This window comes from Rhinopithecus bieti, unplaced genomic scaffold, assembly GCF_001698545.2.
Source record: "Rhinopithecus bieti isolate Rb0 unplaced genomic scaffold, ASM169854v2 scaffold_24049, whole genome shotgun sequence".
Lineage (NCBI taxonomy): Eukaryota > Metazoa > Chordata > Mammalia > Primates > Cercopithecidae > Rhinopithecus > Rhinopithecus bieti.
In genome coordinates, this window is record NW_016811256.1 from 557,787 (window position 1) to 585,007 (window position 27,221).

General features: G+C 44.7%; 3 protein-coding genes across 6 annotated transcripts in view; 2 read left to right on the plus strand and 1 right to left on the minus strand.

Annotated features, from left to right (window-relative positions):
* FHIP1B (FHF complex subunit HOOK interacting protein 1B) overlaps positions 1–18,980 on the plus strand; it is a 23,966-nt gene extending 4,986 nt beyond the window's left edge. Inside the window, exons 2-12 of one of the 3 annotated variants that reach the window (XR_001889523.1) lie at positions 5,313–5,641; positions 5,772–6,410; positions 6,782–6,940; positions 7,133–7,219; positions 7,421–7,588; positions 11,321–11,400; positions 11,608–11,813; positions 12,220–12,999; positions 15,426–15,627; positions 15,763–15,925; positions 18,451–18,702. Coding sequence is in view for 2 of the 3 variants with exons in the window: in XM_017893658.1 (XP_017749147.1) it covers positions 5,504–5,641; positions 5,772–6,410; positions 6,782–6,940; positions 7,133–7,219; positions 7,421–7,588; positions 11,321–11,400; positions 11,608–11,813; positions 12,220–12,999; positions 15,426–15,604; positions 15,763–15,925; positions 18,451–18,812 (2,961 nt within the window). In the remaining variant the exon portion in view is untranslated. Of the gene's footprint in view, positions 1–5,312; positions 5,642–5,771; positions 6,411–6,781; positions 6,941–7,132; positions 7,220–7,420; positions 7,589–11,320; positions 11,401–11,607; positions 11,814–12,219; positions 13,000–15,425; positions 15,628–15,762; positions 15,926–18,450 lie in introns of all 3 variants that reach the window. The other 2 variants (XM_017893659.1, XM_017893658.1) reach the window with 2 other exon arrangements.
* On the minus strand, positions 18,960–27,215 carry CUNH11orf42 (chromosome unknown C11orf42 homolog). 2 transcript variants are annotated; one of them, XM_017893664.1, is made up of 3 exons: positions 24,654–27,215; positions 19,667–20,465; positions 18,960–19,307 (listed from the first exon to the last, which is right to left on the minus strand). In XM_017893664.1, exons 1-3 carry the CDS (start codon positions 24,723–24,725, stop codon positions 18,982–18,984), a joined length of 1,197 nt encoding a protein of 398 aa, XP_017749153.1. In that variant the 5' UTR covers positions 24,726–27,215; the 3' UTR covers positions 18,960–18,981. The 2 variants fall into 2 exon arrangements, with proteins under 2 accessions (XP_017749153.1, XP_017749154.1); XM_017893665.1 differs by having other exon boundaries at positions 19,185–19,405.
* OR52B2 (olfactory receptor family 52 subfamily B member 2) overlaps positions 24,888–27,221 on the plus strand; it is a 28,291-nt gene continuing 25,957 nt past the window's right edge. Inside the window, exon 1 of the mRNA XM_017893666.1 lies at positions 24,888–24,962. The gene's annotated coding sequence lies outside the window, so the exon portion shown is untranslated. The remainder of the gene's footprint in view (positions 24,963–27,221) is intronic.

A 27,221-nucleotide genomic window follows, 5' to 3' on the forward strand; every position in this document is an offset into this window, starting at 1 on the left:
GGGGTTCTGCTGTTTTTTTTTTTTTTTCTGGACTTCGGTATGGGAGGAAAGGACACTATAAGAGGGGGGTGATTTTAACCTCTTCTTTATCTGGTTCTGAACGTTGCAGAGAGTTTAAGTAGGTGATAGGAATACCAAACTATGACTTTCTTTTAAGCTTTTGTTGTATGTGAACAGGGCCCAGTTTAAGTGTTGGCTTTTGGAATCTGAGATGCTGATTCCAACATCTTCTCTTGAGGTCTTTGAAATGGCATTTTAGAACTGGGGTGGGCAGGTGGGTGAGGAAGCGTCCTGGAGACTAATCTTACTTGGTTCCATGAGCAGTGCCCTTTGTTGGTCAAGTGGTGGACCAGTAATGGGCACCTCAGGTATATTGCAAGCTAGAAGCAGTTAATGTTCGGAATTAAATTCCAGAAGCTGGAGGCAGTTTAGTTTTGGATATGTTAAGACCTTACTGAGACTGAATGCTTGGCCTTTCTTCAGCTGACTGAGGTATGTATGGGAGGCGATAAGGATGGACACATCAGAGCAGGTTATATCTCTTCTCTTAGAGATATGGGCATCTGGGTCAAATAGGATCAGGAGAAGGAAGGAGGAAAGGGACATGTAATTTACAGAGTATCTTCTTTATGGTTGGAATGCTACCTAAGTTATTATATGATTTAATTTTTAAGACTAGCAGTAATTATTTCATCAGGAATTTATAGATGAGGAAGCTGAGGCTCAGATATGTGAAATGGTTTATTTATCACATAGCTGGAAAATAGTGGACTGAGATTCAAACCACTGAGGGACTCCAGAGTTCAGACTTTACCTACTACTCTGTGTTATTCTTGTTTGATTGTCTTTGTCTTCATTCTTCAAATGAGATACGATTGAGAAGAGTGTTCCATAAACAGTAATACTCTTTTTTCAGGGAGGCTGTTTGCAGGTGACAGATAGCTCAAGCTGGGTTTGGGAAGAATTTAATAAAGGGACTATATTTACAAAGATATGGGTAGGGTTTAAGGAAACCAACAAGGGGATGGTGCAGTATCCCAGGGCTAATAACTGTAAGAGGGGCTAGCCATAGGGGAGAGTGCTTACCACTTTTCTCAACTGTTGACTTTTCCAGTCCATACCATAAATAGCTGGGTGGATGGATAAGTACTTGTTCCAGTGCATCCCTGCTGATGGCTACTAGTCTTTGTGGCTGTGTTGATGATTTATTAAGAAACCATGTATGAAAGACTGAGCAGTGCTTCTGTGGCTTTGCCACCTTCTCACCCATTTTCTTCTCTCTCACCCGCATTCTTCTAGGTGAGTGAGGGAGGGAAGGCGGGGTGGGGTTGGTGGTGGATTGAATGTTAGCTTCTCTCTTTCTTCACGTTCAGATTTGCCTGAAGTAGCACCCATCCTTTTTTTATTACTCTTTTCTTCCCTATTTTTCTGAGTATACTTGATTTTCATGTCATTTATCTCTTATTTATTTATAAATTGTCCCTTTCTTCAGACTACTTCTCTCACTTGACAGATACCCTTATGACTCCCCATCCTACAGCAAAACCAAAATGCTTTTTCTTGACTCCCCTTACCACAACTTCTTTAAGCTATTGCCCTGTTTTTTTGTTTTTTGTTTTTTTGTTTTTTTTTTTTGAGACAGAGTTTCACTCTTGTTGCCCAGGCTAGAGTGCAATGGCATGATCTTGGCTCACCGCAACCACTGCCTCCTGGGTTCAAGCGATTCTCCTGCCTCAGCCTCCCCAATAGCTGGGATTACAGGTGTGCACCCCCCTCCCCCCCCATTTTGTATTTTTTAAATAGAGACGGGGTTTCACCATGTTGGTCAGTTTGGTCTCAAACTCCTGACCTCAAGTGATCTACCTCCCTTGGCCTTTCAAAGTGCTGGGATTACAGGCATGAGCCACCGTGCCCAGCCTGCCCTATTTTTATCCTTTCTCATTTCACTGAATTTCCTGAAAGTACATCTTACTTTTTGATTCCTATACTTTAACCAACTAATTTGACTAAGTTTGTAAAAAACTTGATTGTACCATTTTCAGTCTTCATTTTACTTGATCTTTCTATAGACCTATACACTATGGGCAACCTCCAGTTTCTTGAAACTTCCTTTCTTTGATGTCTAGATCATCATTTCTTGGATATCTCCTTTTATTTCTGGCTACCTTCAAAGTCTTCTTTAAAGACTCCTCCTTTTTAACTTTCCTACATCCTGGTTTTCCCCAGGATTTTACCCTTACCTCCTTTCATGATCTGCTGTTCTCCTTGCATAATTCCATCTACTTCCATAGTTTCATAGTTGCCTATAAGCTGCTAACTCTTGAATTTATATCTTTTGTCTTGATTTTATTCATTATCTCGAGTATGGTATTCCTGCTTGCTTTCTGGACATCATGAATATCCTGTAGATATCTCAAAACTTAACATGCTCAAAACTGTACTCAACCTCTTTTCTAAAACACAGTTCCCCTTCTTATGTGTTTCTAGTCTGTTAATGGCTTTATCTTTTACTGAATCTCCTTTACTTCCTATGAGAGTCTTCTCTCATTCCCCATTTATTTGCCAGGTCTTATTGCTTTTACTTTGTGGTTAATTTAAATCTGGAGGCAGATACTCTGCATTTGCATTTTAGTCCTGTCACTTACTAGCTGGGTATGTTGAGCAATTTATTTAACCTCTCTGGGCTTTGATTTCCTTTTATGTAAAATGTGGATAATAATACTTAAATGAGTTTTTATGAGGTTTAAATTAGCTACTTCATGTAGTGCTGGAATGGAGCCTGGCATGTAGTAAATATATGTTTGCTGTAATAATTATTAATTCAGCATTCACTTTCGCAGGCATATTTGAGTTCAGGCTCTATGTTTGCACTGGGATATCAAAGAAAAATGAATGATATTTTTATTTTGTCAAGGAACTTGCTATTGATTGGCAGAGGTGTTACTGGTATAAATAATTTCAGTATTGCTTGGAACATATTAAGATAGAGTTGAATCTCAGATTTATCTTTCCTAATATTTCTCTTACTACGATAGTTCATGCCTTACTTTTTTATTTTCAAATGTACTTTTGAAACAGCTTCTTATAAATTGTCCACTGCAATCCATCTCTCTCTGCTCCACCTTATACTGTTATCTGATACATTTTTGAAGGCCAATCTGATCTTATCATTTTCATGTTTAAAAACCTCCTTTGTTTCTAGGGTGTCAATAAGTAAAACCTAAACTCCTTAGCATACTATTTAGTGATATTTATAACCTTCACCCATATTTACCCTTCAACTAATGTGCTTCTCTTCTCTGAATAGTCTGTGATTAAGGCACACTAAATTTGCAACTGTTCTTTGAATTTGTCATGTTCTTTCGCAGTACCATAGTTTTGTACATACTGTTTTTAATATGAAGAAAACCTTTTCTTCTGCTCTCTACTTAATTAGTATCTCATTATTAAAGATCTAAGTTCAATATTAACTGTGTGGGACCCTCTAATAGCACCCCAGGCAGAGTTAGTTGCTTTCCTTCATGCCCCATGACACTTTTTATAAATACCTTTATTTACAATATTTGTTGGATTTACGTTTATGCTACCTCAACTGTTTTTATCCATCTTTGTTATTTCCAGTGCTTACTTAGAACAGTGACCAGTATTTTATCCATATGGAGGTACATTGAGTTAATCAATGAGTAAGCCCTACCTGCTCTTTAGGACTGGCCCCTCCCTTTGTAAGACTCACCTATTCTATAGAAATTTTCCTTAAACATAGTTGCTACCTTCCTTTAGTTGTGAGCTGGAAATTGTGTGAGAGAGTATCTGGGTGAAGGGAGATGTTGTTAATATATAACCTTAGGGCAAAATGTGGGGCTGGTGCCAGGTTTCTGGATTCCTTCAGCCTTTGTTGAGCATAAAGAGGAAGGACAACTGAACCACCCCTTTCCTCTCAAGGTTTTATGCTTGTGAGAGACAGTACTGATGAGGGTGTGGTGGCTGTAAAGGAGAAGGAACTATGGTTCCTTCTCCAATAGCTACTTAGTGCTTTTTTCCATTTTCTTTTGAGGATGTCTTAACATTTTCTTGGGAGTGAGTTTTGGATGTGTCTGGCAGGAGTGGAGATGGGAATGTGTCTGTCTTCCTTAGTGAAAGGGAAACAGCTCTGCTTTATTGGTTGGCTCTGAATTCTTCCTCTTAAGAGTATTCACTCAGTTAAGGGTCTATTTGCTCATCTCCCATAGGTCACTGGATAGGTTTCTAGGGAAGCACCTGTGATAGACAGAAAGACATTTCTTCTTCAGTAGTCCCGGAGGGCTAGAGTCAGATCAAGGCTGGATTTCTTGATTGGTTGTTCATTCATTCATTCATTCACTCGCTCATTTACTTCAGCATTTATACATTCAACAAATATTTATTGAGTTCCTAGGCCCTGGGGATACAACAGACACAATAAGACAAACCCTGCCCTCCAAGAAGCTACCTAATGTGTGGAAGATAGACAAATAAATAAATCATTTCCGAGAGTGAAACTGCTAAGAAGAAAGGATTAGGAAGCTAGAGAGTGAAGGTGAGAAGATGTGCTATTTAGATAGAATTGTTAAGCAGGGCCTCTCTGGGGAGATGACATTTGAAAACAAACAAACAAACAAAAAAATGAGCAATGACAGCAATGTGAAGAGCAGGAGAAGGACATTCTGGTCTACGCAGAGGGAACAAAAAGTATTCAAGAAGGCCTGTGTCACTAAAGTGTGAGTGAGAAGGAGAATGGTAGGAAGTTATACAGATTACATTATTTAGGCTCCTGTAGGCCAAGATAAGGAATTTGAACTATTATAGTGTGTTAGGAAATTACTGGAGAGTATTCAACAGAGGACAGGTCATATAATTTAGGTTTTAAAAATATCACTCTGGTTGTTGTGATAACTCTCAGGAGGATTATAAAGGAATCATGGAGGCCAGATTGGAAGCTACTGCAATAGTGAGACATATTTTGAAGGTAGAGATGAGAGAGTTTGCTGATGAACTGGATATTGGAAGTAAAGAAAAGAAAAAAGGATAATGTGCACGTTTTCAGCTTGAGCATTTAGGTGAATTTTGGTATCATTTTCTTTTGAGATGGAGAAAGTTGAAGGAGTAACAGGTTTGGTGGTAGAAATCTGAGTTCTGTTTTAGACATGTCAGTTGCTGACTGTGTGTCTGTGCGCGTGTGCATGCGTGTGTGTGTATATATGTATAGGTGTGTAGAGTTTTCAGTGGGGTGGTGGGTCTGAGTTCTGGAAAGTGAGCTTCTATTTATCCCTTCCATTATCTCTTCTCTGAATTAGATTTAGAAATCTGGACTGGCCAGTGACCTCATGGCTTGCCATTCCAGTCTGGTATAACCTCTGGCTCCATGCGCAGCTACTGGCTCCTACAGACCGGATGAAGCAGACTGGAGACACAAGTGGAGAAAACCTCCAGCTGGCAAATCCTCAAAGTACAGGCCTCTGGCTGCCAGTCCTGCCCAGCCTGCCTCATGGAGAGGATGAATTGGCTGAGCAGACTGGCCTCCCGGGGCCCTGGGCACCGTATACCTCAAGGGGCCAATCTCCAAACCCCAGTCATGGCTGACCCTGAGACCTGCCTCATGGTCTTCAAGAATCACTGGTCCCAGGTAGGAGACTGTATGGCACAGGACTTCGTCTGCTGACCACCTGAGTTCTCCCAACCTTCTGTATTCTCCTCATCCCATTTAGTCCCCTTATCAACTTAGATTCGTTCCATCTTCTGTCCTTTTTCCCTAGGTGGTGCGAATCCTGGAGCGGCAAGGCCCTCGGGCAGCACCTGGGGGTGCAGATGATCTCAGTGCTGTGCGCAACCACACTTACCAGATGTTGACACTGCTGGCAGAGGATCGTGCAGTTCCTTCGGCCCCCACAGGCCCTGGCCCCCTGCTGGAGTTTGCTCTGCACGAGGATCTGCTGACCCGTGTGTTGACATGGCAGCTGCAATGGGATGAGCTTGGGGATGGGGTCGAGGAACGGCGGGCTGAGCAACTGAAACTATTTGAGATGCTAGTGAGCGAAGCTCGCCAGCCACTGTTGCGGCATGGTCCAGTTCGTGAGGCTCTGCTCACTCTGCTGGATGCCTGTGGCTGCCCTGTGCCCAGTAGTCCAGCACTGGATGAAGGCCTGGTGCTACTTCTCAGCCAGCTGTGTGTTTGTGTGGCCCAGGAGCCTTCATTGCTCGAGTTCTTCCTGCAGCCACCTCCTGAGCCTGGAGCTGCTCCCCGTCTTCTTCTCTTTTCTCGCCTTGTCCCTTTTGTGCATCGAGAGGGCACCTTGGGCCAGCAGGCCCGTGATGCCCTACTTCTTCTCATGGCTTTGTCAGCTGGGAGCCCCACTGTGGGCCGCTACATCGCGGATCACTCTTACTTCTGCCCGGTTAGCACCCCCTGGCATGGAGGGTAGAGTATGGCATGTAGATACTGGAAAGCACCTTCCTATCCAGGAGAGGGGGAGAGGCTATGTACCAGGGCCCATTCCTCTAGGAAATAGTTCCTGGATTTGAAAGCAGCCCCCTAGAGTTGTAGTGGGGATGAATCATGGGCTTAGATGGATAGGGCAGATACTAAGGCTCTTCGTAGGCTCGTGAATTCTAGGTGAGTTTCCGGCACATTGGGTAGCCAAATGCTTGCTTTGTTAATAGCTTATACCCCTATTCCCATCAAAAGTCTGGATTAATAGCTCCCCTGTTCCACTTTTTATATTTTATAAATATATTTTATACATGAGCCTTTGGTAACTTCTCATAGGTGCTGGCCACAGGGCTCAGTGCCCTGTACTCATCACTGCCTCGAAAGATTGAGGTTCCAGGGGATGATTGGCACTGTCTGCGACGGGAAGACTGGCTAGGAGTGCCAGCCCTTGCACTCTTCATGAGTTCCCTAGAGTTCTGCAATGCAGTAATTCAGGTAGGACTGGAGTTTCCTGGAAGTCTGGCCCTTGATCATTCTTGGGAGATGAGGTAGGAGGGGATATATTCCCTGGAGTTCTGTCATTTTTCCATCTTGGAAATAGGATGCCTCTCTGTAGCGCGCTGTTCTACTCCCTTCCAGGCAGTGGTTGCCTCATAACCCTCCCGGTTCTCTCTTGCATTCCTACAGGTGGCTCACCCCCTGGTGCAGAAGCAGTTGGTTGATTATATCCATAATGGGTTCCTGGTGCCTGTCATGGGTCCTGCCTTGCACAAGGTGAGAGTCATGGGTGGCAAGGCAGATAAGGGGCTAAGCTGCAGTGATAACCTCAGTGCCAGGACTAATGTAGGAGGTGATGGGTAGAGTACTCCTCCCTTTTCCCCTGTCTGCTCCTGATTTCTCTTAGAATCCAGGGAGAATGGCCCTGTATGTGCAGGGAAGCTGTACATTTCCAGACTTTCCCTTCTTTTTGTCCAGACCTCTGTGGAGGAGATGATCGCCAGTACCGCCTATCTGGAACTTTTCCTACGGAGTATCTCAGAGCCTGCTTTGCTCCGTACCTTCCTGCGATTCCTGTTGTTGCACCGGCATGACACCCACACCATCCTCGACACCCTTGTTGCCCGTATTGGCAGCAACTCCCGGGTATGGCCCTTACCCCTGTCCTGGCTTACCTGGGTGAGCCATCTTCTCTCTCTGACCTTTGTTCTGGGAGGGTATTCCTGCCCTTCTTTTACCTTTATCTCCAGCAGTCACCTCAAAATTAAGTGGCATTAACTTTCCAGCATTAAACTTTTAACCATTTCGGGTACATATTTTAATCTATTCCCCTGCCTTTATAATAGATGAATCTAGAACACAGTCACCTTTTCTGCATGACTTTGGCTGTTCATCATGACTATAGGTTTTGCTGCTGTACCGTGTTTGTAATGTAGTATTGGCCTGAGTTCTCTTAAACTGTTTGTCACTCTGTGGCCTGCTATGGGTGACTTGAGAGCACTTTAGGTTGTGTGTCTGCTTTGATAGATGATCCAGCTGCTACTGATATGCTTACCTTCTTTCTCCTTTGGATTTGCTGCTTTTGAACTATTACTTGGAGTACTCATCCACCCACCTATCTACTTTCGCTCCTTCCTCCTAAACATTTTTATTGAACATTCTCTGTGTGCCATACTGTTTGCTGGTACTGGAGATACAATGATAAATAAGGTAGACATTGTTGCTGACTTCCTGGAGCTTACTTCGTAGAGAATACAGACAAGCAAACACATTAATAAGTTGTGGTCAGGGTTATGAAAAACCTGCTTAGAAATAATAGGGTGGTCAAGGAAGACCTCTCTGAAGAGAAGACATTGAACTGAGACATAAAGATTATAAAGAAGTTAACTTATTGATCAAATAGAAGAACAGGAAAGCAAAGGGAACAGCATGCAAAGGACATCAAATGGGGGAAGGGCTTTACATGTTTGAGGAAATGAAAGACTAGAGGTGTAGTGAGCAAGGGGAAGAAAGGAATGAGATAAAAATAGAGGAGTAAAATTCAGATCATGCATGACCTGGAAGATCATGGCAAGAAGTTTGGATATTAACAAATAGATATATATATAACATGGGAGTGGATAGTTTCCAAGTTATAAAGACTGAAGCCTTTCTAGGAGAATAAAGCATTAATTTTGCCATGGACTTCATGGCATTTATTTTGCCTCTGGGACCATTTTTGCTTCCTTTTTTTATTATAAGTTAAAGTTCCCTGGATCCATGTGTTTAAAATAGAAGTTCTTTCATCACTAAGGGCTCTGGAAAACTTCAAGATAATGAGGTACTTGGTAGTAGAGTTCCGGGTCAGTTTCCTGGATAGCTGTGTTTTGTATAGGTACAGTTTCTGAAGCTAAGTTAGGGTGTATAAGAAATATTCCAGACGGATTGATTAAACCAGTGTTTATAAACCAAGTGTATACTTTAGAGACATCTGTGAATCTTTGAAGATGGCAACTAATAACTACAACAGCTTCTGAGCTGTACCTCAGATTTCTTGAATCTTTGGGAGTAGGCTCAGGGCATGTGTATTTTAAAAATTTTCCAAAAAGTAATCATGATAGATGCCTTGGGTTAAGATTTATTGGAACCAATAGGGAATAGGTATTCAAACTTTAATTTTACAAAGATACCAGAAGTATTTTTTTCCCTCATTATGCTGAAATTAGGCCATGATTGGCCTCAGATTTTCCTGTTCATGTTTAGAGACAGTTGATTTTCTTTTTGAGGTTTTATCTGTTGTTTCTATCCATCTTCCTTTTGTCTTAACTTATCCTAACTTTGATTCTTACTCACTATCTTTCATTTTTTTTTAGTAGTTGTTTCTATTAGGCTCCCATTTGGTCCCCTGGTCTTAGGAGCCTTACATGTTCTTGGGATGTTTCTTCTTGGTTCCTGGTTCTTGGAGGAACAGATCTCTTCTAATTTCAGGATGCCCGTGTTGAACATGCAGATGCTTTCCTTTCCACTGTGGTCCTTTCAAGCTTGATTCTTTGGCTTGACTTTGTAACTTATATAGCCTGTGTGCCTTGAAGTGACTAATTTTGGCTAACCAGCCTGTGTTTATTTCCTATTGCTGTCATAACCAATTATCAAACCTAATGCTTAAAACAGATTTATTGTCTTACAGTTTTGTAGGTCATATGTATGACATGGATCTTGCCAGGCTAAAATCAAAATTTGGGGGGATGGGATCTGTGTTCCTTTCAGGAGGCCGTAGGGGAGGATCCATTTCCTTACTTAATTTCTATTGGCAGAATTAATTTTCTAGCAGCTGTGGGACTGAGATCTCTGTTTTCTTGCTGGTTGACAACTGAAGAACATTCTCAGCCTGTAGAGCAACCAGATTCCTTGGCTCATGGCCTCCTTTCATCCATAGATAACAGATATCTATGGATCTCTATTATCTGTGGATATCTAGGATAATCTAATCTCAAATTCCATAATCTTAATCACATCTGCGAAGTTGTCTCTGCCACATAAGGTGAAATATTTTTAGGGTCTGGAGATTAGGATGTGGATATCTTTGAGGGACCACTTTTCTATCTACTTACTTCTTTTCAGTGAGTCTGAATTTTTTCATTGCTAGCTAAAGTGGTCATTTAGGATAGCCTCCTGAACATCCATGCTATTCAAAATGTGAACTGCTGTCGTGTGTTTTTCTTGTTGTGTGGTTGACTTTTAATTCTCCCATGGTCATTTAGCAAATAATGAATGCCTAAACTGTTCAGGTAGTGCCCTAGACCAGGACCCATTCGTTATCTTCAGGGAGCTCAAGGTGTCTGACACACTTGCTATAAGGGAAGCATAGAGATAGTGCTAGGAAGATTCAGAGAAGTGAGGGAGAGGTTATGTCTGTGTTTTCTTTGCCTAGTCAGAGATGCACTAATCTTCTTCCTTTTCTAAAATTAAAGGTTTCCCCTAATCTTGACCCACCTACTTTTTCCTTTTCCTGTCAGCTGCCCTTGAGTTGTTCTTTATCCTGCCTTCTGAGAGATACACTAGTGTTAGAGAGGTGACTCAGACTTCATATTCGCAGCCCCACCTACTTCCCAGTTGGGAATCTTCCGGGTTCCCTCTAGTTTCGTTTTTTTTTTTTTTTTTTTTTTTTGAGATGGAGTCTCGCTCTAGCCCGGGCTGGAGTGCAGTGGCCGGATCTCGGCTCACTGCAAGCTCCGCCTCCCGGGTTTACACCATTCTCCTGCCTCAGCCTCTGGAGTAGCTGGGACTACAGGCGCCCGCCACCTCGCCCGGCTAGTTTTTTTGTATTTTTTAGTAGAGACAGGGTTTCACCGTGTTAGCCAGGATGGTCTCGATCTCCTGACCTCGTGATCCGCCCGTCTCGGCCTCCCAAAGTGCTGGGATTACAGGCTTGAGCCACCGCGCCCGGCCTCCCTCTAGTTTCTTATTGGTAGGCATTCAGTTACTGTGTTGCTACAGTCCCTTCTGGCAGGCGTTCACTTAATTACCATGTTTCTGTTGTCTCCTGTTAGTCATTCACTCAATCACAGTATTTCTTAGAGTCTCTTCTCATGGATTTTCATTCAAGTGTTGCTGGAGTCTCTGCTGACCAGGTATTTGTAGCTAGAGAGTCTGTAGAAGTCCATTGGGTCTGAGATGCTTCATTTGTATGAATAGTAAAGACTTGCTCACAAAGATCTTGTGATCATCTAGCTAATACTTGAATGACTTATGTGCCAGGCGTGGTGCATGGGCCTCTAGGAGTTCCTCTAGGAGTGGTTGGTTGGGCCAACTTGGGGTTGGGGGGTTCCCATTTGGTGAATGGCTTGGAGGGCAGAGAGCTCTTATGGTGACTCCCTCCCTCCCCTCCACACCCCCCAGCTCTGCATGGTCTCTCTGAGTCTCTTCAGGACCCTCCTGAACCTCAGCTGTGAGGATGTCCTGCTGCAGCTGGTTCTCAGGTATCTGTTGGGGCAGGGCTGAGGGATGGCTGACCCTGAAGCCTCAGAGTCTTGTGCATTGCTGGGGCAATGGGCTGTATTGGGGTTGCTCATGAGTTTCCATTTGGAGCCTGGCTTAACCATACAGTTTCATTGGCCTGATGTTCTTCTAGGCCCTGTCCTTTCTTCCTGATCTACCCTGTGTCCCCTTTCTGATGTCTTTCTTAGGTATCTTGTCCCATGTAACCACGTTATGCTGAGCCAGAAGCCAGCTGTGCGTGATGTAGACCTATATGGACGAGCAGCTGACAAGTTTCTCTCCCTAATCCCTCGCTGTTGTCGGCACCACGCCCCCAGCCCACCTCGTCCAGAGCATGCCTCATGGGCACGAGGTGGGCCTAGCAGAGAGACAGGGAGAAGGGAGGACATCACGGGTATGGCCTGGGTTCTGGGGGAGTGTAGCAACGAGGGGCTGGGGTGAGGGGAGGAAGATGGCCATGAATGACATTCTGTCTTTGGGGAGGTTGATGAGGGTGTCTTGCAGGGAGGATCCTTAACACTCACCAAAGAAAATTAGAGTGGGACTTCTGGGCAAAGCTGTTCTTGTTCTTCACTCTAGTCGTATACTCTTCCTGTTTCCATTGTTTCTTCAGTGGTGATGGTGGTGAGTGGGAGTGGTGGATGAGGATAAGGTTAATTAGGAGGTTGGAGAGTTAGCTGTCTGAATAGGGTCAGTGTTTCTGCCTTCCCATTGCCTTCTTTCTTAGTCTCCTGAGGTGTCTTATCTCTCCTCCTGAACCTCTGTCTCCTTGATTTCTCTTATATTTTTTCCCTTTGCAGGTCCTGGAAGCCCAAGTGTGGACTCCGCTTCTGTGGTGACAGTACCCCGGCCCTCCACACCATCTCGTCTGGCTCTCTTCCTGCGGCAGCAGAGCCTGGGTGGCTCTGAGTCTCCAGGCCCAGCCCCTTGCTCACCAGGGCTTTCTGCATCCCCAGCCTCCAGCCCTGGCCGATGGCCTACCCCTGCAGAGGAGCCTGGAGAGCTGGAAGACAATTACCTGGAGTATCTGCGTGAGGCACGTCGTGGTGTGGACCGCTGTGTCCGAGCCTGTCGTACCTGGTCTGCCCCCTATGATGGCGAGCGGCCCTCTCCTGAGCCCAGTCCTTTTGGCTCCCGGACTAAGAAACGCAGCCTACTGCCTGAGGAGGACAGGAACAATGTGGGGGAAGGGGAGAAGGAAGAGCTGGGGAGTAGAGGGCTGGCTGGGGGTGCAGGGGAGGGCCCCGGTCACCTGCCCCCTCCCCAGCTCAATGGAGTGCCAGGATCATGGCCTGAGGGAGCCAAGAAGGTTCGTCTGGTGCCAAAGGAGGGAGTTGGGGAACTGCTAGAGGGCACCTCCGAGGGCATGGCAGGACTAGAGGGCTTTGGGCAGGAGCTCCGGGAGCTAGAGGTGGCATTGAGCAATGGGGGAACTGGCTCAGAGTCCCCCTTAGAACCTCCACTGCCCCTTGAGGAGGAGGAGGCCTATGAGAGCTTCACTTGTCCCCCTGAGCCCCCTGGCCCCTTCCTCAGCAGCCCTTTACGGACTCTCAACCAACTGCCAAGCCAGCCCTTCACTGGTAAGTTACTTAGCCTAGGCCTTCCCTTCTGTGTACTCTTTGCATGTTCTTGACATGTTTGTGCTGGTTTCTTGGACCTCTTGGCCATGTCATTTCTGTGTACTTGCCTAGCCCCTCATCCATCCTGCTTGCATCACTTCCAGATACATGTCATGTCATACTTGTGTCCCTGTATCTGTCTGTACGTCTTCCATGCTTGTGCTGGTTTGAGTATTGACATATCTGAGCCTTGTATGTCTGTCCTATGTGCATGTTCCTCCTCTTTCCTTAGTCTGGCCATTTCCTGTGATTTGTAATTAGGATATTCTGTGTTTGGTGTTTCCTGGTGAATCACAACAATATTTCTGAACCATATGGAAGATATATGTGCTGTCCTGTATGGAGAGGCACCTGTAAACACTATGCCATTCCCTTCAGTTTATCTGTCTGGGTATTGGGTTTTCTGTCAGCTCTCCTGGGGCCTAGGGTTAACCTTCTGGTATTTTTCTCCCTACTCAGCTCCTTCCTCCCCATCTCTTTAAAGAAGAACTTGATTTCCAGTTTTTCCTGTTCACTTCCTTGTACCTTCTTGGTTGCCGTGACTGTCTACTAGCACTAAGACTGTCTTAAGCAGATAGGGTGCGGTCTCTTCGAAGGCAAATGACAAAGCGTGGCCCTGAACTCCCTGGCGGAGTTCATGTGGACTCTCAAGGATGCCCTGGAGCTAGACTTGATCTGAGTGGTTGGACTAACTCCTCTTTGTTTTTGTATGAGAGCCAGCTTACCCCGCCATTCCAAACCTCAGGCCAGGAAAACCAGAAAACCAAACAAAAAACAAACCCACCTCTGAGAAGTAGTGGCTAAGGCTAAGATCACAGGCCTTGGATTATGCATACCTTACGTTTCCATCTCTGCCATAGATGCATGTAAATCATTTACTACAATTATGGCACATTGTGAGAACTCAGCAAGTGGCAGCTTTTCACTAGGATCTCTGGGTGCATAGCAGATTTAAGTTGACTAAGGCAAACACTCATCTTCCAGTTGTTTATAGTCAGATTGTCATGCCTTGATAAGTTCATGTCCTGATTGGGCCTGGGAGATGCTGGCCATCCTGCTCATACAGCACCAGGGCTTCTGCCATGGAGTTGTGCCAATTCCCTCTTGCCTCCTACAAAAAATCTGTCTTTCCATTTATTTAGCCTCTGCTCTATTCCTTTCAGCTCAATACCACCAGGCGATAACGTGCAAGTTTTACCACAGTCTTGAAGTATTAATTGAAGCTTTTGTCTTATTTTCCTTTGGTAAACTTATCTGAGCTTTTCGAATTTTTTTTTTTTTGGCAAAAAAATTCCAGGAAATGAAAGGAATAGGACAAAATTATGGGGTATCTTAGGACTCTGTTAAGCTAGAGTTGTTTTGAAGCTAATGTTAGACATGTGCCCCTGGAGTGAAAATGTTTTAGGATCTTTTCAGGATTCATTCCATCCTGCCCTCCATCATTCTTCTGTCTCAATTCGTAGTACGGTTCTTAGATATACTCCCTTTTGCCAAAAAATCCCTGATCAGAAGGACTGTGATGGCTATAGAGGCCTACTGCTGGTGATCTGGCTTAACTGAGGTCAGTTTTCCCAGTGGATAATGCTGATCCTTTCCCTTCACTTCTCTCCCACCAAAGGGTCTGTCCTCAGTCAGTTTCTCTGCCCTTGCACTAAGCTATCCTTTTACTACATATTCTGTTCCACCTTCTTGGTTCCCAGCTTCTGAAAGACAAAACTGATGTCTTCTCTGGTCCTCCAAAGATTTTTTTTCCCTAACTTTAAATTGGCTTACATAGTTACTTTGTCTTTGCAACACCGTCTTCTAGCTTTCTTTCTGAGCAGGTTTAGTGTTATCCTCTGTTTTCTGTGGAACCTAATTCTTTTTGGACCTAGTTACTTTATCAACCTATTTGTTCTTCTGTTGTGCCTCTTGGGTGAGTCTTTTATAAAAACAGAGTATGTAATTGTATCTTACAATTATAATTGAACACTTAAAATTTGCCAGATCTGAGGCTAAATGCTTTATATTGATAACTGTTCATCACCTTATGAGGTAGGTATATTTTCCTATTTTACGAACTAGGAAGTAAGGCTTGGAAAGTTTTGACCTGTCCAAGCTAGTAAAGGGCAAAGCCAGTGAACCAGATCTCTCAGACTCCAGAGCCTAAGATCTGGCTCGTCAGCTTGAATGTGTGTAAAGCTGGCATCTGGAATCTTGTGGGTCCATATGGTGTCTGCCATCTTATTTCCTCCAGAATACGTGGCCACAGGATATTTAAACATACCCAGAGGCTGACATACAAATAATTTTCATCTGGTGGGGGTCTCTTGTTTTGGGGAGGAATGCGTGCGACGTGCATTGTGTTCAGGCCTTGTATCCTTGTGCCCACCTCCCCCCCAACCCAGGCCCCTTCATGGCTGTGCTCTTTGCCAAACTCGAGAACATGCTGCAGAACTCCGTCTATGTCAACTTCCTGCTGACGGGGCTGGTGGCCCAGCTGGCCTGTCACCCCCAGCCCCTGCTCCGCTCTTTCCTGCTCAACACCAACATGGTCTTCCAGCCCAGTGTCAAGTCCCTGCTGCAGGTGTGCGATGCATGCATGCATGGGTGCGTCCAGGCTCCATGGTGGGCCTGGCCCGCAGCTGGAGTGACCCTGGGTGGGCTGGGAGCAGGTCCAGTGGGACTAGAAAGGACTGTATCAGTCTAGAGTGCTCAGAAATGTCATGAAGGTGTGCTTCATAGGTGCTGGGCTCTGTGAAGAATAAGATTGAGAACTTTGCGGCTTCCCAGGAGGACTTCCCAGCACTGCTATCCAAAGCCAAGAAGTACCTCATTGCCCGTGGCAAGTTGGACTGGGCTGAGGGCCCTGCAGCAGGACCTGCCCCACGCCGTTCTGATCCCCTAGGTGAGGCCTATCCCACCACACCTGTACCTGCCCTCCCTAAATAACCTATTAAACCAGGTTAATTGAGCTCTTATTAAGAGTGAAATGTTGTGCCAAGACCTGGTGAGTTATAGAAAATTGAGTCTTCATGTTTGTTCTCAGGCTTCTGGTCAGAGGATAGAACATAGTTCTATCTATTAAGAGCCAGATGAGAAGTTATAGCAAAAACTACTCTAGAATTTGGGGACAAGAAAGAGGACAGAGTAGTCTCTCGGTTGCGATATTATTACAGCTTAGTAAGGGACATGACGTTTGACATGGGCCTTTCTTGAAAGCTGGGTAAGACTTAGGTAGGCAAAGGAATGGGGAATCTTTTTTTTTCAGGTGAGATCCTGGACTGTTTAGTTGGAGTAGGGGATTTAAAAGATGGTGGAATAGTTGGTAGTAAGGCTGGAGAGATTTGGCTGGAGCTCAGTTTCTCAGAGTAGAAGTTGGGATGTTTTAGGCAATGAAAAACCACAGGAAGTTCTAAATCTGGAAGTGGAGAGATTAGTATGTTAGCTCAGATGAAGTCAAGCTAGGAGAAAAGAGTCAGGAAGCATCAGGAGGCTTCTGCCATAATGTAGATGTTACCAGGGAGGCTTGAATTAGAATAGTGGACATGGAAGGGAAGCATTTAATGAGGCAGAAATGAGAAGGAAGTGTTGGTAGAGTTTGGTGAGTGGTATAAGGAAGGAGGAAGAATTAAATGTGGTTATGAAGTTTTAAATCTAGACTTTTCGCTTAACAGGTATCTTGAACATTTGCCGTGTGTGCCGGGCATTGTCTTTGGTACAGGGAATTCAGGGAGGTACAAGATGTAATTTCTGCCTTCAAAGAATGTACAATCTGGAGAGTGACTAGAGGAATGTAATACCAGAAGAAGGAAGGTCCTAAAGGTGTTGGGAGTAATGGGATCTAGAACAATAGAAAAGGATTGACTTTGGATAGGAAAAGGCTTTTTGTTTTTCTCCCTTTGAGGAAAATGAGCAGAGAGCAAGAAGGAACTGACAGGTGCCAATGTAGTTGTGAAGTGTAGAGGAGAAAGGGATTTCACATCATTCTTTATTTACTAATCAAAGTAGAAGGCAAAAGGATACGCTGAAAGCAGAGGTGGAGGCTTAATGAGAAAAGTGTACGGGTTGGGAAGAGAGTACCACAAAAGTTACTGCACAGCTGTGAAGTCTCAGGTAAAGTTCTTTTGCATGATTTCTTCATGGTCTAGTATTGTAAATATTTCTTCCTTCTACAGTTCTGGTGCTGGGGTCACTGTAGAGGGGCCAGGTAGATAAGGTAGACAAGACACAGTCTGAGCCCTTAAGCTCACAGGTTAGTGTATGAGGTAGAAGACATAGAAATAAATTAAATATGTTGAGTTAAGGGAAGTAAAATTGGGATTCAGTGGAAGACAAATCAGAGGAGGCTTCCTAGAGAAGTGGGGATAGTAAAATTTCACCTAGAATGATGAAAAAAGTAGGGAGAAGAAAATTTAGGCAGAGGGAGCTACAGGTGCATGAAAAGTGCCTGGAGGGTTCCAAGATGATAGATGTGGATGCAAAAGCAAGATGGGGTGTGGAGAGTTTGACAAGAAATTGTAGGAGTGTGAGCCTGATTGTGAAGGACTCTGAATGCCAAATTTAATAGATCGGTATAGTATTTCTGTAGCCAGTATTAGATGTAGGAAATGGGAATTGTTATTAGAATCTAGGCCTTTATGGTAGATATGGATCCAGACCCAGAAATCTAGGCAGAATGTTAGAGGCAAGAGGACATTGTTTGAATGGCTCACTTGAGTCTAAGCTGACTTGAAATTGACTGCAACCAGTGGGAGAGAGGCTTTGGTGCAGGACAGGGACTGGTGAATGGTGAAGTGGTGAATAGTGAAGAGCAGATCTTGGAGGGACAGTAGAGTATGACAGAAGTGAAATTGTCACTGAACTATAATTGCATATATAGCCCCTGTGGGTATTGTAGGAGCAGAGGATGTGGATTGGGTGTTATAGATAAGCTTGGAAAGAGGTACGTGGTTGACTGGTTCGGAAGGGTGATGGGAAGCATGAAATCAGAGCATGCTGTAGACAGAGGAGAAATAGCTTGGTGGTGGTAGATTAGTGATTGGAAAGAGGAGAATTCATCAGGGTCAGAGGGCATGGAGAAGGAATGGATCTTAACTGGGAATGAGGTGGCTAAAGTGTTGATTGGTTAAAGACTGAGAAGGATGGTTGGCTGGGTGGGGAGGCTGGATAGAGGGAAAAAGGCTGGGCAGGTAGTATTTTTGGTGTTAAGAGTGAGAAAGAACTCCTCACTATAGTCCTCAGAGTCAACTTCAGGGATGGGACAGGAAATGGTACCTGAGGTTCATTTCTGGTCCATTTTGTCCTTTTTTCCATTTCCTCAGAACCCTAAAGGAGAAGTCCAAGAACCTAGGGGGTGGGGGAATCTCCCCTCTCAGTCCAAGGGAGGTTCCTTGATCCCAGCACCTTCATGATACCCCTGTTTATTCCCAGTGAAGAGCCGGAGGCCATCCTTGGGGGAGTTACTCCTGCGGCATGCACACAGTCCAACCAGGGCCCGGCAGGCGGCACAATTGGTCCTTCAGCCTGGGCGAGACGGAGCAGGACTTGGCCTAAGTGGGGGCTCCCCTGGGGCTTCAACTCCAGTTCTACCTGCCCGGGGCGGGGCCCCTGAACGCCAAGGTGAGGCTCTTCGAGTCAAGAATGCTGTCTACTGTGCAGTCATTTTCCCTGAATTTCTCAAGGAGTTGGCTGCCATCTCCCAGGCTCATGCCGTCACCTCGCCTTTCTTGTTGGAGACTTCAGAGGAAGGATCTGGCCCTCTCATCTCAGGCTATGGGCCCCTCAATCCTTAACTTTCTTCCATGGACAATCAGGGCCACGGGTGGCCCGGGCTGGGGCTAGGGCACAGGCTCCTTTTTATGTTTTGAGGCAGTGGCAAAAGGACTTTTTAATTTATTTCAGATGAATGTTTTATGGAGAACTTGTTGCAATATGTATAAAAGGGAAATCTCTATTCTGTGCTCATTTTCTTTCCCATTCTTTTCTGTGGGGCTGGGGCCCCAGGAAAGGTTGTACATAGTGGGGGAGGTGGTCAGGAGTATTTTCTCTTTGGTGAGGACATTGCTGCCAAGGTTTCAAGGTACCCCTTATGCCCTTAGAGGGTGAAGGGACTCTTCCCTCTTCTCTGGATCCCAGAAGGAATAAGCAGCATGGGCCCAGGATGGTTTGGGGGAGCAGCAGCTGATGTTTATTAGAGACCAGTACCCCTATGCCAGATCTTGGGGGCTTTGCCCCCGGAATCTTTTGCTTCAGCTTCAGTCGTCGCTGTCGAACTCCGAGGATAGACCCTGCAGCAGGGGCAGGGACATGGAGTGCCCGTCGGGGTCCCTGGGGCCCCCACCCTGGGCTCCTGGTGGAGGGCTGCGGGGACTGAAGAGCCAGTTCTCTGCCAGGGTTGGGGATAGTCACAGCTTGACTTATAGCTGGTCTTTTTCCTCCCTAGCTTTTCCCTCTGGTCCTCTGTGCCATCCCAATCCCCTTACCAGGGCCTTCTGATTCCATCTCACCCTCCCTGGGCTCCCTCATTCCATCTCTTTCACCAGAGCCCTGTGCTGAGTAATGGATTCCCCACATACTTAATTCTCATGCCTTCTCCCTCCTTCACTTTGTCCCTCCCATCCATCTCATCATTTCCCCCTAGCAGTACCTGACAGTATGTGGGTCCCCCTTCGGAAGGGGTTTCGGCCCTTGTAGGAGAATCTGGTGGGTTTGCCCTCTGGCCCTTCCTGGGGAGGTGGTGTAGGCGGAGCTGGGACAGGTGGGGGCACATCAGCAGCTTCAGGTGTATCAGCAGGTGCTGATGTGGGGGCCAGAGGTGGCATGATGCTGAGGTTGGGTCTGACCCAGTTGGCCCCATGGAGCAATGGGTCTTTAGTCAGAGGCTTCTGTGGTCCCAGCACACCCTTGGACTGCAGTGAAAACTTGAGGCAGGAGAAGGCAACAGGTAATGACCGATGTAGCTGGAGGAGCTGGGGCTCATGGGCTGTAGGCATCAGCCCCAGCTGCAGCCAGGAACAAGAGAAGACCTGGTAGATGACATAGATGCTGTGGGTGCTTCGGAGCCAGGAAAGAGTCTGCTGTAGGCTCACCTGGCCTGGTGGCAGCAACAGGAAGGCAACCTTCTTGCGCAGGCCACCCATATGTAGGCGGATCTTGCATGGCTGCCCATCCAACATTCGCATCTCTTCATAGGCTATCTCTGCTTGGCCATTTGGTGAGTATTCCCGAGTGCAGTGGGCGAAGGCACCCTCAGATCCTGTCTGCTCCAGGAGGCTTGGTAGTGGCCCCACTGGTTTCAGTGCCCTCCGACCCTGCCGACCTGGCAAAGCCAGGCGGGTATGGGCTGGGCGGGACTGTTTTACCAGCACACCCAGTAGGTCATAGCAGGCTGCATCTGACAGGAAAGGTACTGCTACTGCATTGGGCCCAAAGTGCTCCTCGATGACCTGCAGGTGGCCAGTTTATAGGTCAGGTACTTAGGGTCAGAAGGTAACTGGTTGCCTACTTTAAATTGACCCCGAGTATTCACTGTTCAGTTACATCTCTATAGTGTTCAGATTTATGCTTTCTGCTTATCTCCCAGCTCTCCTGCAGCAAAACCTTGAATGTCTACATGTCAAACTATCTAGGTAATGGGAAAACATAAAAGAATGAGACTTTGTCTTTGTCCTGATATAGTTTAGTCTAATGGAGAAGACAAAAATGTAAACAGCTATGTAAAATATTAATAGAAAGCAAGATGTGAAGGAGACAAGAAGTGATTGAACAGTCTTTACTTTTCATAGAAAGAGGATCAAGGAAGGTTTCTAGATGGTGATACTTGAGTTTTGAAGGAATTATCTAGGTAAGAGAATGGTCAATTCAGGCATAAGAGTCAGCCAGTGAAAAAACTTGAATTTACAAACCAAGGGGGGCACATTTAGGAACACATAATTTTATAATGCTTGTATGTATGGTATGAAGAGGGAAAGGCACACAGGAACTAGATTATGAAAGGCTTGTGTGTGTGTCAAGTGAATTGCCCTGAAGGCAGTGGGAAGCTGCTTGAAGGGCTCTGGGTAGGAGGAACAGGATCAGATAGGTATTTTTGAAAGCTAATTTTTTTTTTTTTTTTTTTTTTTTTTAAATTGAGTCTTCTTTGTCGCCTAGGCTGGAGTGCAGTGGTACGATCTTGGCTCACTGAAACCTCTGCCTCCTGGGCTCAAGTGATTGTCCTGGCTCAGCCTCCTGAGTAGTTGGAACTACAGGCACCCACCACCACACCTGGCTTATTTTTTGTATTTTTAGTAGTGATGGGGTTTCACTCTGTTGCCCAGGCTGGTTTTGAACTCCTGAGCTCAGGCAGTCCACCTGCCTCGGCCTCCCAAAGTGTTGAGATTACAGGTGTGAGCTACCACGCCTGACCAGAAAGCTAATTTTTAATAGGAAGGCATAAAATAAGGGCAATAGATGAGCTAAGAGTATAGCAATACTCCAGGCAAGGCATGATAAGGTCCTGAACTAAAATAGAGGGGGAAGATACTAGAAATATTTAGTTTATAGAATTAGTAGAACTTGGTCACTTAGGAGATATGGAAGAAAGAATCCTCGGCGGTGCACGCTGGCTCATGCCTATAATCCCAGCACTCTGGGAGGCCGAGACAGGTGGATCACCTGAGGTCAGGAGTTGGAGATCATTCTAACCAACATGGTGAAACCCTGTTTCTACTAAAAATAGAAAAATTAGCCGGGCATGGTGGCACACACCTGTAATCCCAGCTACTTGTGATACTGAGGCAGAAGAATTGCTTGAACCTGGGAGGCGGAGGTTGCAATGAGCCGAGATGGCACCACTGCACTCAACAGAGTCTCAAGCAAAAAAAAAAAAAAAAAAAAAAAAAGAATCTTCAAGGATTCTTCTTAGGTGACTGTTTATATGGGTGATGTCTTTAATCAATAGTAGGTTACACAGAAATAGATTCGGAATGTCCATTCTTACACCATGTCTGTTACCTCATAGTATATACCTTCTACCCTAGCTGCAAGGGGTAGTTTTTATAGGGAATTTGAGGCCTCATATTTATAATGTTAGTTACAGTATGCTTTCAGGGATTTTAATTAGTGTGTGTGTGTGTGTGCGTGTTTTGTTGTTGTTTGTTTTGTCATGGCCTTTTTGGAGTTGGTAACCCTGGAAAGTTTATTTTTCATGACTAACTGGGAAACATAAGCGCCTGCCTAGTAATTGTACTTAAGTATGGTTTCAACCCATTCAGGATTTTGTGGCTGACGTTTCTGGTTCTCTGCTCTAGGGAGCAAGGGCACACAGAGTTTCCTCTTAGGGCATCTCTTATATTTGAGCCCAGTGCTTACAGTGCTGTACTCTACTCCCTACCTCCAGGCCCAAATTCCACATGGCTATGCCCCTACTGATGGCATTGCCCTCTTTGTTGGCCTTCTGGTAGAATTCACCAGTGACTCCTTAAGGCTGATCTACTTTTTGCTACAAAGCTGTTTTGGAAGTGCTGCCTCCTAGCATAAGAGGCTAACTATGGAGTTGCCTCTGTACTTTGGATAAGCTGAGGTAGCTTGTAGACTACTGTCTTGTCACCTGGCCAAAGGAAGAACTGATGTTCTTTTGTGGTCTGCATAGGAGGGTTTCCCATTATTCCTTCTCCTTTGCTTCACTGGAACGCTTCCTCTTGGGTGGGGCTCTGAGAAGGACCAGTGAGGTTTCCAGGGGAGAGAGCAGAACACTGGTGGGTTGACATTTTTGGATGCAATGCTTTGCACCATGACCATGAAATCAGACGCACCAAGCATGACATCCAAATCTCACCCTAACTGCTCCTTTGGTGTCAAGGATCTTGCACAAGTAAGACAAATGGGAGTGTCTGTCGAAGAGGCCCCTCTGATAGGAGTGTGACATTTAAAATACCTGGTGCTTATTATCCAATTTTCTGCTAAAAGGGTGACTCTCTGGTTTAGCTGGAGGCTCTTTATTCCCCATATGCTCTTCCTATATGCTGACAGGCATTAAGTTGCCTAATTCTAACTCTCCCTGACCTTGACAGCTCCAGTGGTTATCCTAAAATAGGAAAAATAAGGAGCTCGGTTCTTTGTTAGGGAGATTGTGTTCTTGGTAGAATCACTATTTAAGACTACTATGTGCTCCTACAGAACTTTTGCTTCTGGATAGAAATTATTGGACCTTAGGCCCACAAATTTAGGTTTTCCAGGGGCATCCCAGGAAAGTGATGGTGAAATATTGTTTTCCTAGATGTCCCTTGGTTCCATCGAATTCTGAATGTAGAGTTCTTGAGCCACATTCTGTTTAGCCAAATGTTTTGCCATATGTTCAGTAAACTGTCAGTGGTTTTGGACACAGGAAACCAGGTCACTTAAAGGTGACCTAATCCTTGAATTTGCCCCATAATGCCAGTGATTTATCCTGCATATCTCTACTCCGATTTTCCTGACCATTTTCAGTTTAAATAGGATAATGAGTTTTTCTGATACTCAGAGATGGCATAGCTTTCTAATAGTGGGAGACTCTGTTTATTTTCAGTCTAATTCTGCTTGATCTAGTCCAGGACCAACCTTCTACACTGCTGAAACTAGTTGCTCTAATACTTGGGAAGACCTTGAGTTCTCCTGGTTTTGCTTCCCTGGGAAGCTGGACTTTGTGGTAAGCAGCTACCCTATTTGGAATGGAAGCAGCATGCCATTAAATCTTTGAGTGTGGTAGGCACTGCTTTAAGATTTTTTTTTTTTTCTAAGCCTGGTAGGCTGACTTCTATGAATGTTATAAATTCACCTTCCTTCAAATCACATAGTCAGAATCTGATTCTAGATTATCTGATCTGAAATTTCCTGCCATCCAGCCTGCAACTGAAAAGTGATTTGGTAGGATTTGTTGGATACTTGCAACCCAGATACAGCTGAGATTGTCCTGCTCCTTAAAATATAAAAATCTGCCTCGAAATCCAAATTTCTTATTTTGTGGAAGTTAAGGTGGAGGAGATCTGTGAAAGAGTTTCAGATAAAGTTCAGATTCTATAGGAAGCTGGTTCTATAGGACTCCAGGTTCTAAGATTAGCCCTTATATCTCTTTGGCTTTATTTTTACTACTGCTTCTTTGAACTCTGCTCTAGAAGATTATTAGGAGTTCTCAAATATGAATTATTCTTTTTCCTTTCCTTGTTTTTACAAATGCTCTACATTTAATTACTATTAAATCATTATATACTCACCACCCCCCTGCTCATTAATTCAGATATTTATTAAGTACCTTTTATTTGTCAGGTTCTCCTCTCCCTCTTTGTGTGAATAACTCCTGCTTGCCTAGCTAGAATGTCACTCTTTCCAGGAAGCCTTCCTGATCTCCTGTCTCACCCCTGACTTAGCGTGTCTCCTCTTTGCTCATAATTCCCTATACACTACTTTTCAGTGAACCTTTTTACTGTTTTTGCAGTTGTCATTAAATGGGGGCAGTTCATGCCAATAACTTTACTGCAGTGCCCGGCACATATGGAAGCACTGAGTAAATGTTGGTTATTATTGTCTTCAGACTTCCCACCCCTTCCTACTCACAAGCTGCTCAGACCCATGCAGGTCACACTTTGTTACTTCCTCTTTAGCCTCCTTACTTTACCTACCTTATCCTTGATGAGGGTCCAGGTGGCATCAGCTTCATCCAATGTCAGCAGGTGGGGGGTACCCACCAACATGGTGGGGTATGAGAGGGATTGGGCAAGGCAGTGGCTGCTGCAGGAACTCCAGGTGGCCCAGGGAGGTGAGACCTGAGGTCTTGGGCCCTAAGCCATTGCATGACATCATAGAGGTCCTGCTAGATAATTGTGCCTTGGATAGGGAGATGACAGTGACTTTCCTAGCTTCACTGCAGCGTGTAATTCATGCTCTTGAGTCACTTATCCATCCTCCTGCATTAGGGAAAGAAAATGCAGGTATCTGTTAGGGTGTGTTTGTATATGTGTATGTGTGTGTGTAGTTCTTGGTCTGAGTTCTTTAAGGAAACAGGATCAGGTCTCTCCTCCCTTCAGTAGCATCTCTAAAGCAATTTACTATCTTAGCTGCAGATGCTTCTCTGTGAGGTTGGATTGGGGTCCTAAAGGACATGGGAGAAATACAATCATGAGCCACGTAACAATGTTTTGGAAAATGATATGTGACTGACAGTGGTCTGACACCATAAGAGTATATTGTCGTGTTTTTACTTTACTTTTTCTATGTTTAGGTATGTTTTGATACACAAATATCATTGTGTTACAATTTCTTATGGTATTCACTACAGTAACATGTTGTACAGATTTGTAGCCCAAGAGCAATTGGCTATATACCTTACAGCCTAGAGCCTAGGTGTGTAGTAGGCTATACCATCTAGGTTTGTGTAAGCACACTCTGTGATGTTTGTGCAATGATAAAATTGCGTAAGGATGCATTTCTCAGAACATACCCTGTTGTTAAGCAATGCATGACTATCTAGATTAGGACTTATACTGAGAACCAAGCAGTGGTTCCCAACCTTGGCTGCACTTTGGAATTGCCTGGGAGCTTAAAAATTACTGGTGCCTGGATCAATTACTGGTGCCAGAGATTTTGATTTAATTGGTCTGGGGTGTGCCTGGGCATCACAATTTCTAAAAGCTCTTCAGGCAATTTTAATGCATAACTTAGGTTGAAAACCATTATTAATGGGTGGGTTACAATTGCAATGAAAACCAGGAAAATGTGTAGGAGGTTGCTGTGCTAAGCAGTGTGACAATGTGGAGGGTAAGAATATAATTGGGATAATGTTGCCTTAGTAACGAGAGAATCTTCAGGAAGCCAGAATTACGCAGGTAAATTTGAGGAAAAATTTCTGCGTGCTCCACTCCATGTCCTAGTCTGATTTGTGCCTAGTAGCTAGATAAGAGCTGGAATATTAGCTATATGTTATCTCCTTTGCATCTTTGTCCAGAGATCTCAACTGTGTTTTGCTGAAGAAGAACCATTCTAGAGAGCCTTTCCTGTAGTTACTTTTCTACTCCATACCTTATCTGTTCAAGGAGTCCTTTCTCTGAGTCCTTCTGGAGAGTCTCCTTTGTGCCCAGGAAGACCTCTTTTGTGTAGGTGGTATCCTCGCCTAGCCCAGCCCTGCATAGCTCTGTAGAGCAGTCCCACAAAGTTGGCTGTCATCTGAGCTGGCTGAGGTAGTATGAGTAGGGGCATAGGCAAAGGTCCTGCAGTGGTGGGAAAGAGCGTTAGGAAAATTTTCCTAAAGGAGATGTAACTGGCCTCGGGAGGGCAGGTCTCCTTAGATAGAGCTATGGATATGGGTGCTGGGTTTTTGAGCAAAGGTTTTACAGTGGGTGTGGTCCTATTTTCCAAGAGAGGAATTAATATCAAATATTTCAAGGAGAGGAATTATACCAAATATTAATGTTGAGTTCTTTTGTGCTAGGGGCTGTGCCAAATACTTTGAATTCATTATATTAGTTAATTCATTTGGTATCCTCTTGAAGTAGTTACTACTATTACCTCATTTTACAAGTAAAGAAACAGGCTCAGAGAGGTTAAATACTTATTTCAAAGCATATGATGAGTTTATAGAGGATCTAGGATTCAGGTAAAAGTCTGCTGGACTGAATCTTTAACCAACACATTCCTTTGGCTCACTTTAGTGTGTGGTGGGAGGAGTGAGTGCCAGATGGAAAGTACTAAGTGGTTTAGTGAAAAGGAAATGGGCAGGATAAGAGAGGAGCCACGATGAGCCAAATCAGAAACCCCGTTTCTTGTTAAGACAAGTGAAACCGAATCCCTTCCTTCTAATGTCCCTTTAGCACATTTTGATTATGGTTGACAAAAAGAGGTTACCTGGTGTAGTATAGCTGCACCTCTGTTCTCTCCAGGAAAGAATTCTGAGTGAGGCAGGTGGACATAGAGCAAGAGAGAGACATACACAAGGACAAGAGACATAGATATGGGATAAAACTGACAAATGGTGCAAGGAGACAGAGATGTAGCAGTACAGAGACAGTGAGAGTGACTGATAGAGAATGGTGTACATCCAGATCCCGAGGGGATTCCAGAATGAGAAGAGCAGGAATGAGATTGGTGCAGGGATGGTGGACTGTGGTGACTTTACCACGGTGCAGTCTGCATATAACAAAATTGCCCTTGTACCCTTTGAATTTATACAAAAAAAAAAAAAAAAAAAAAAAAAA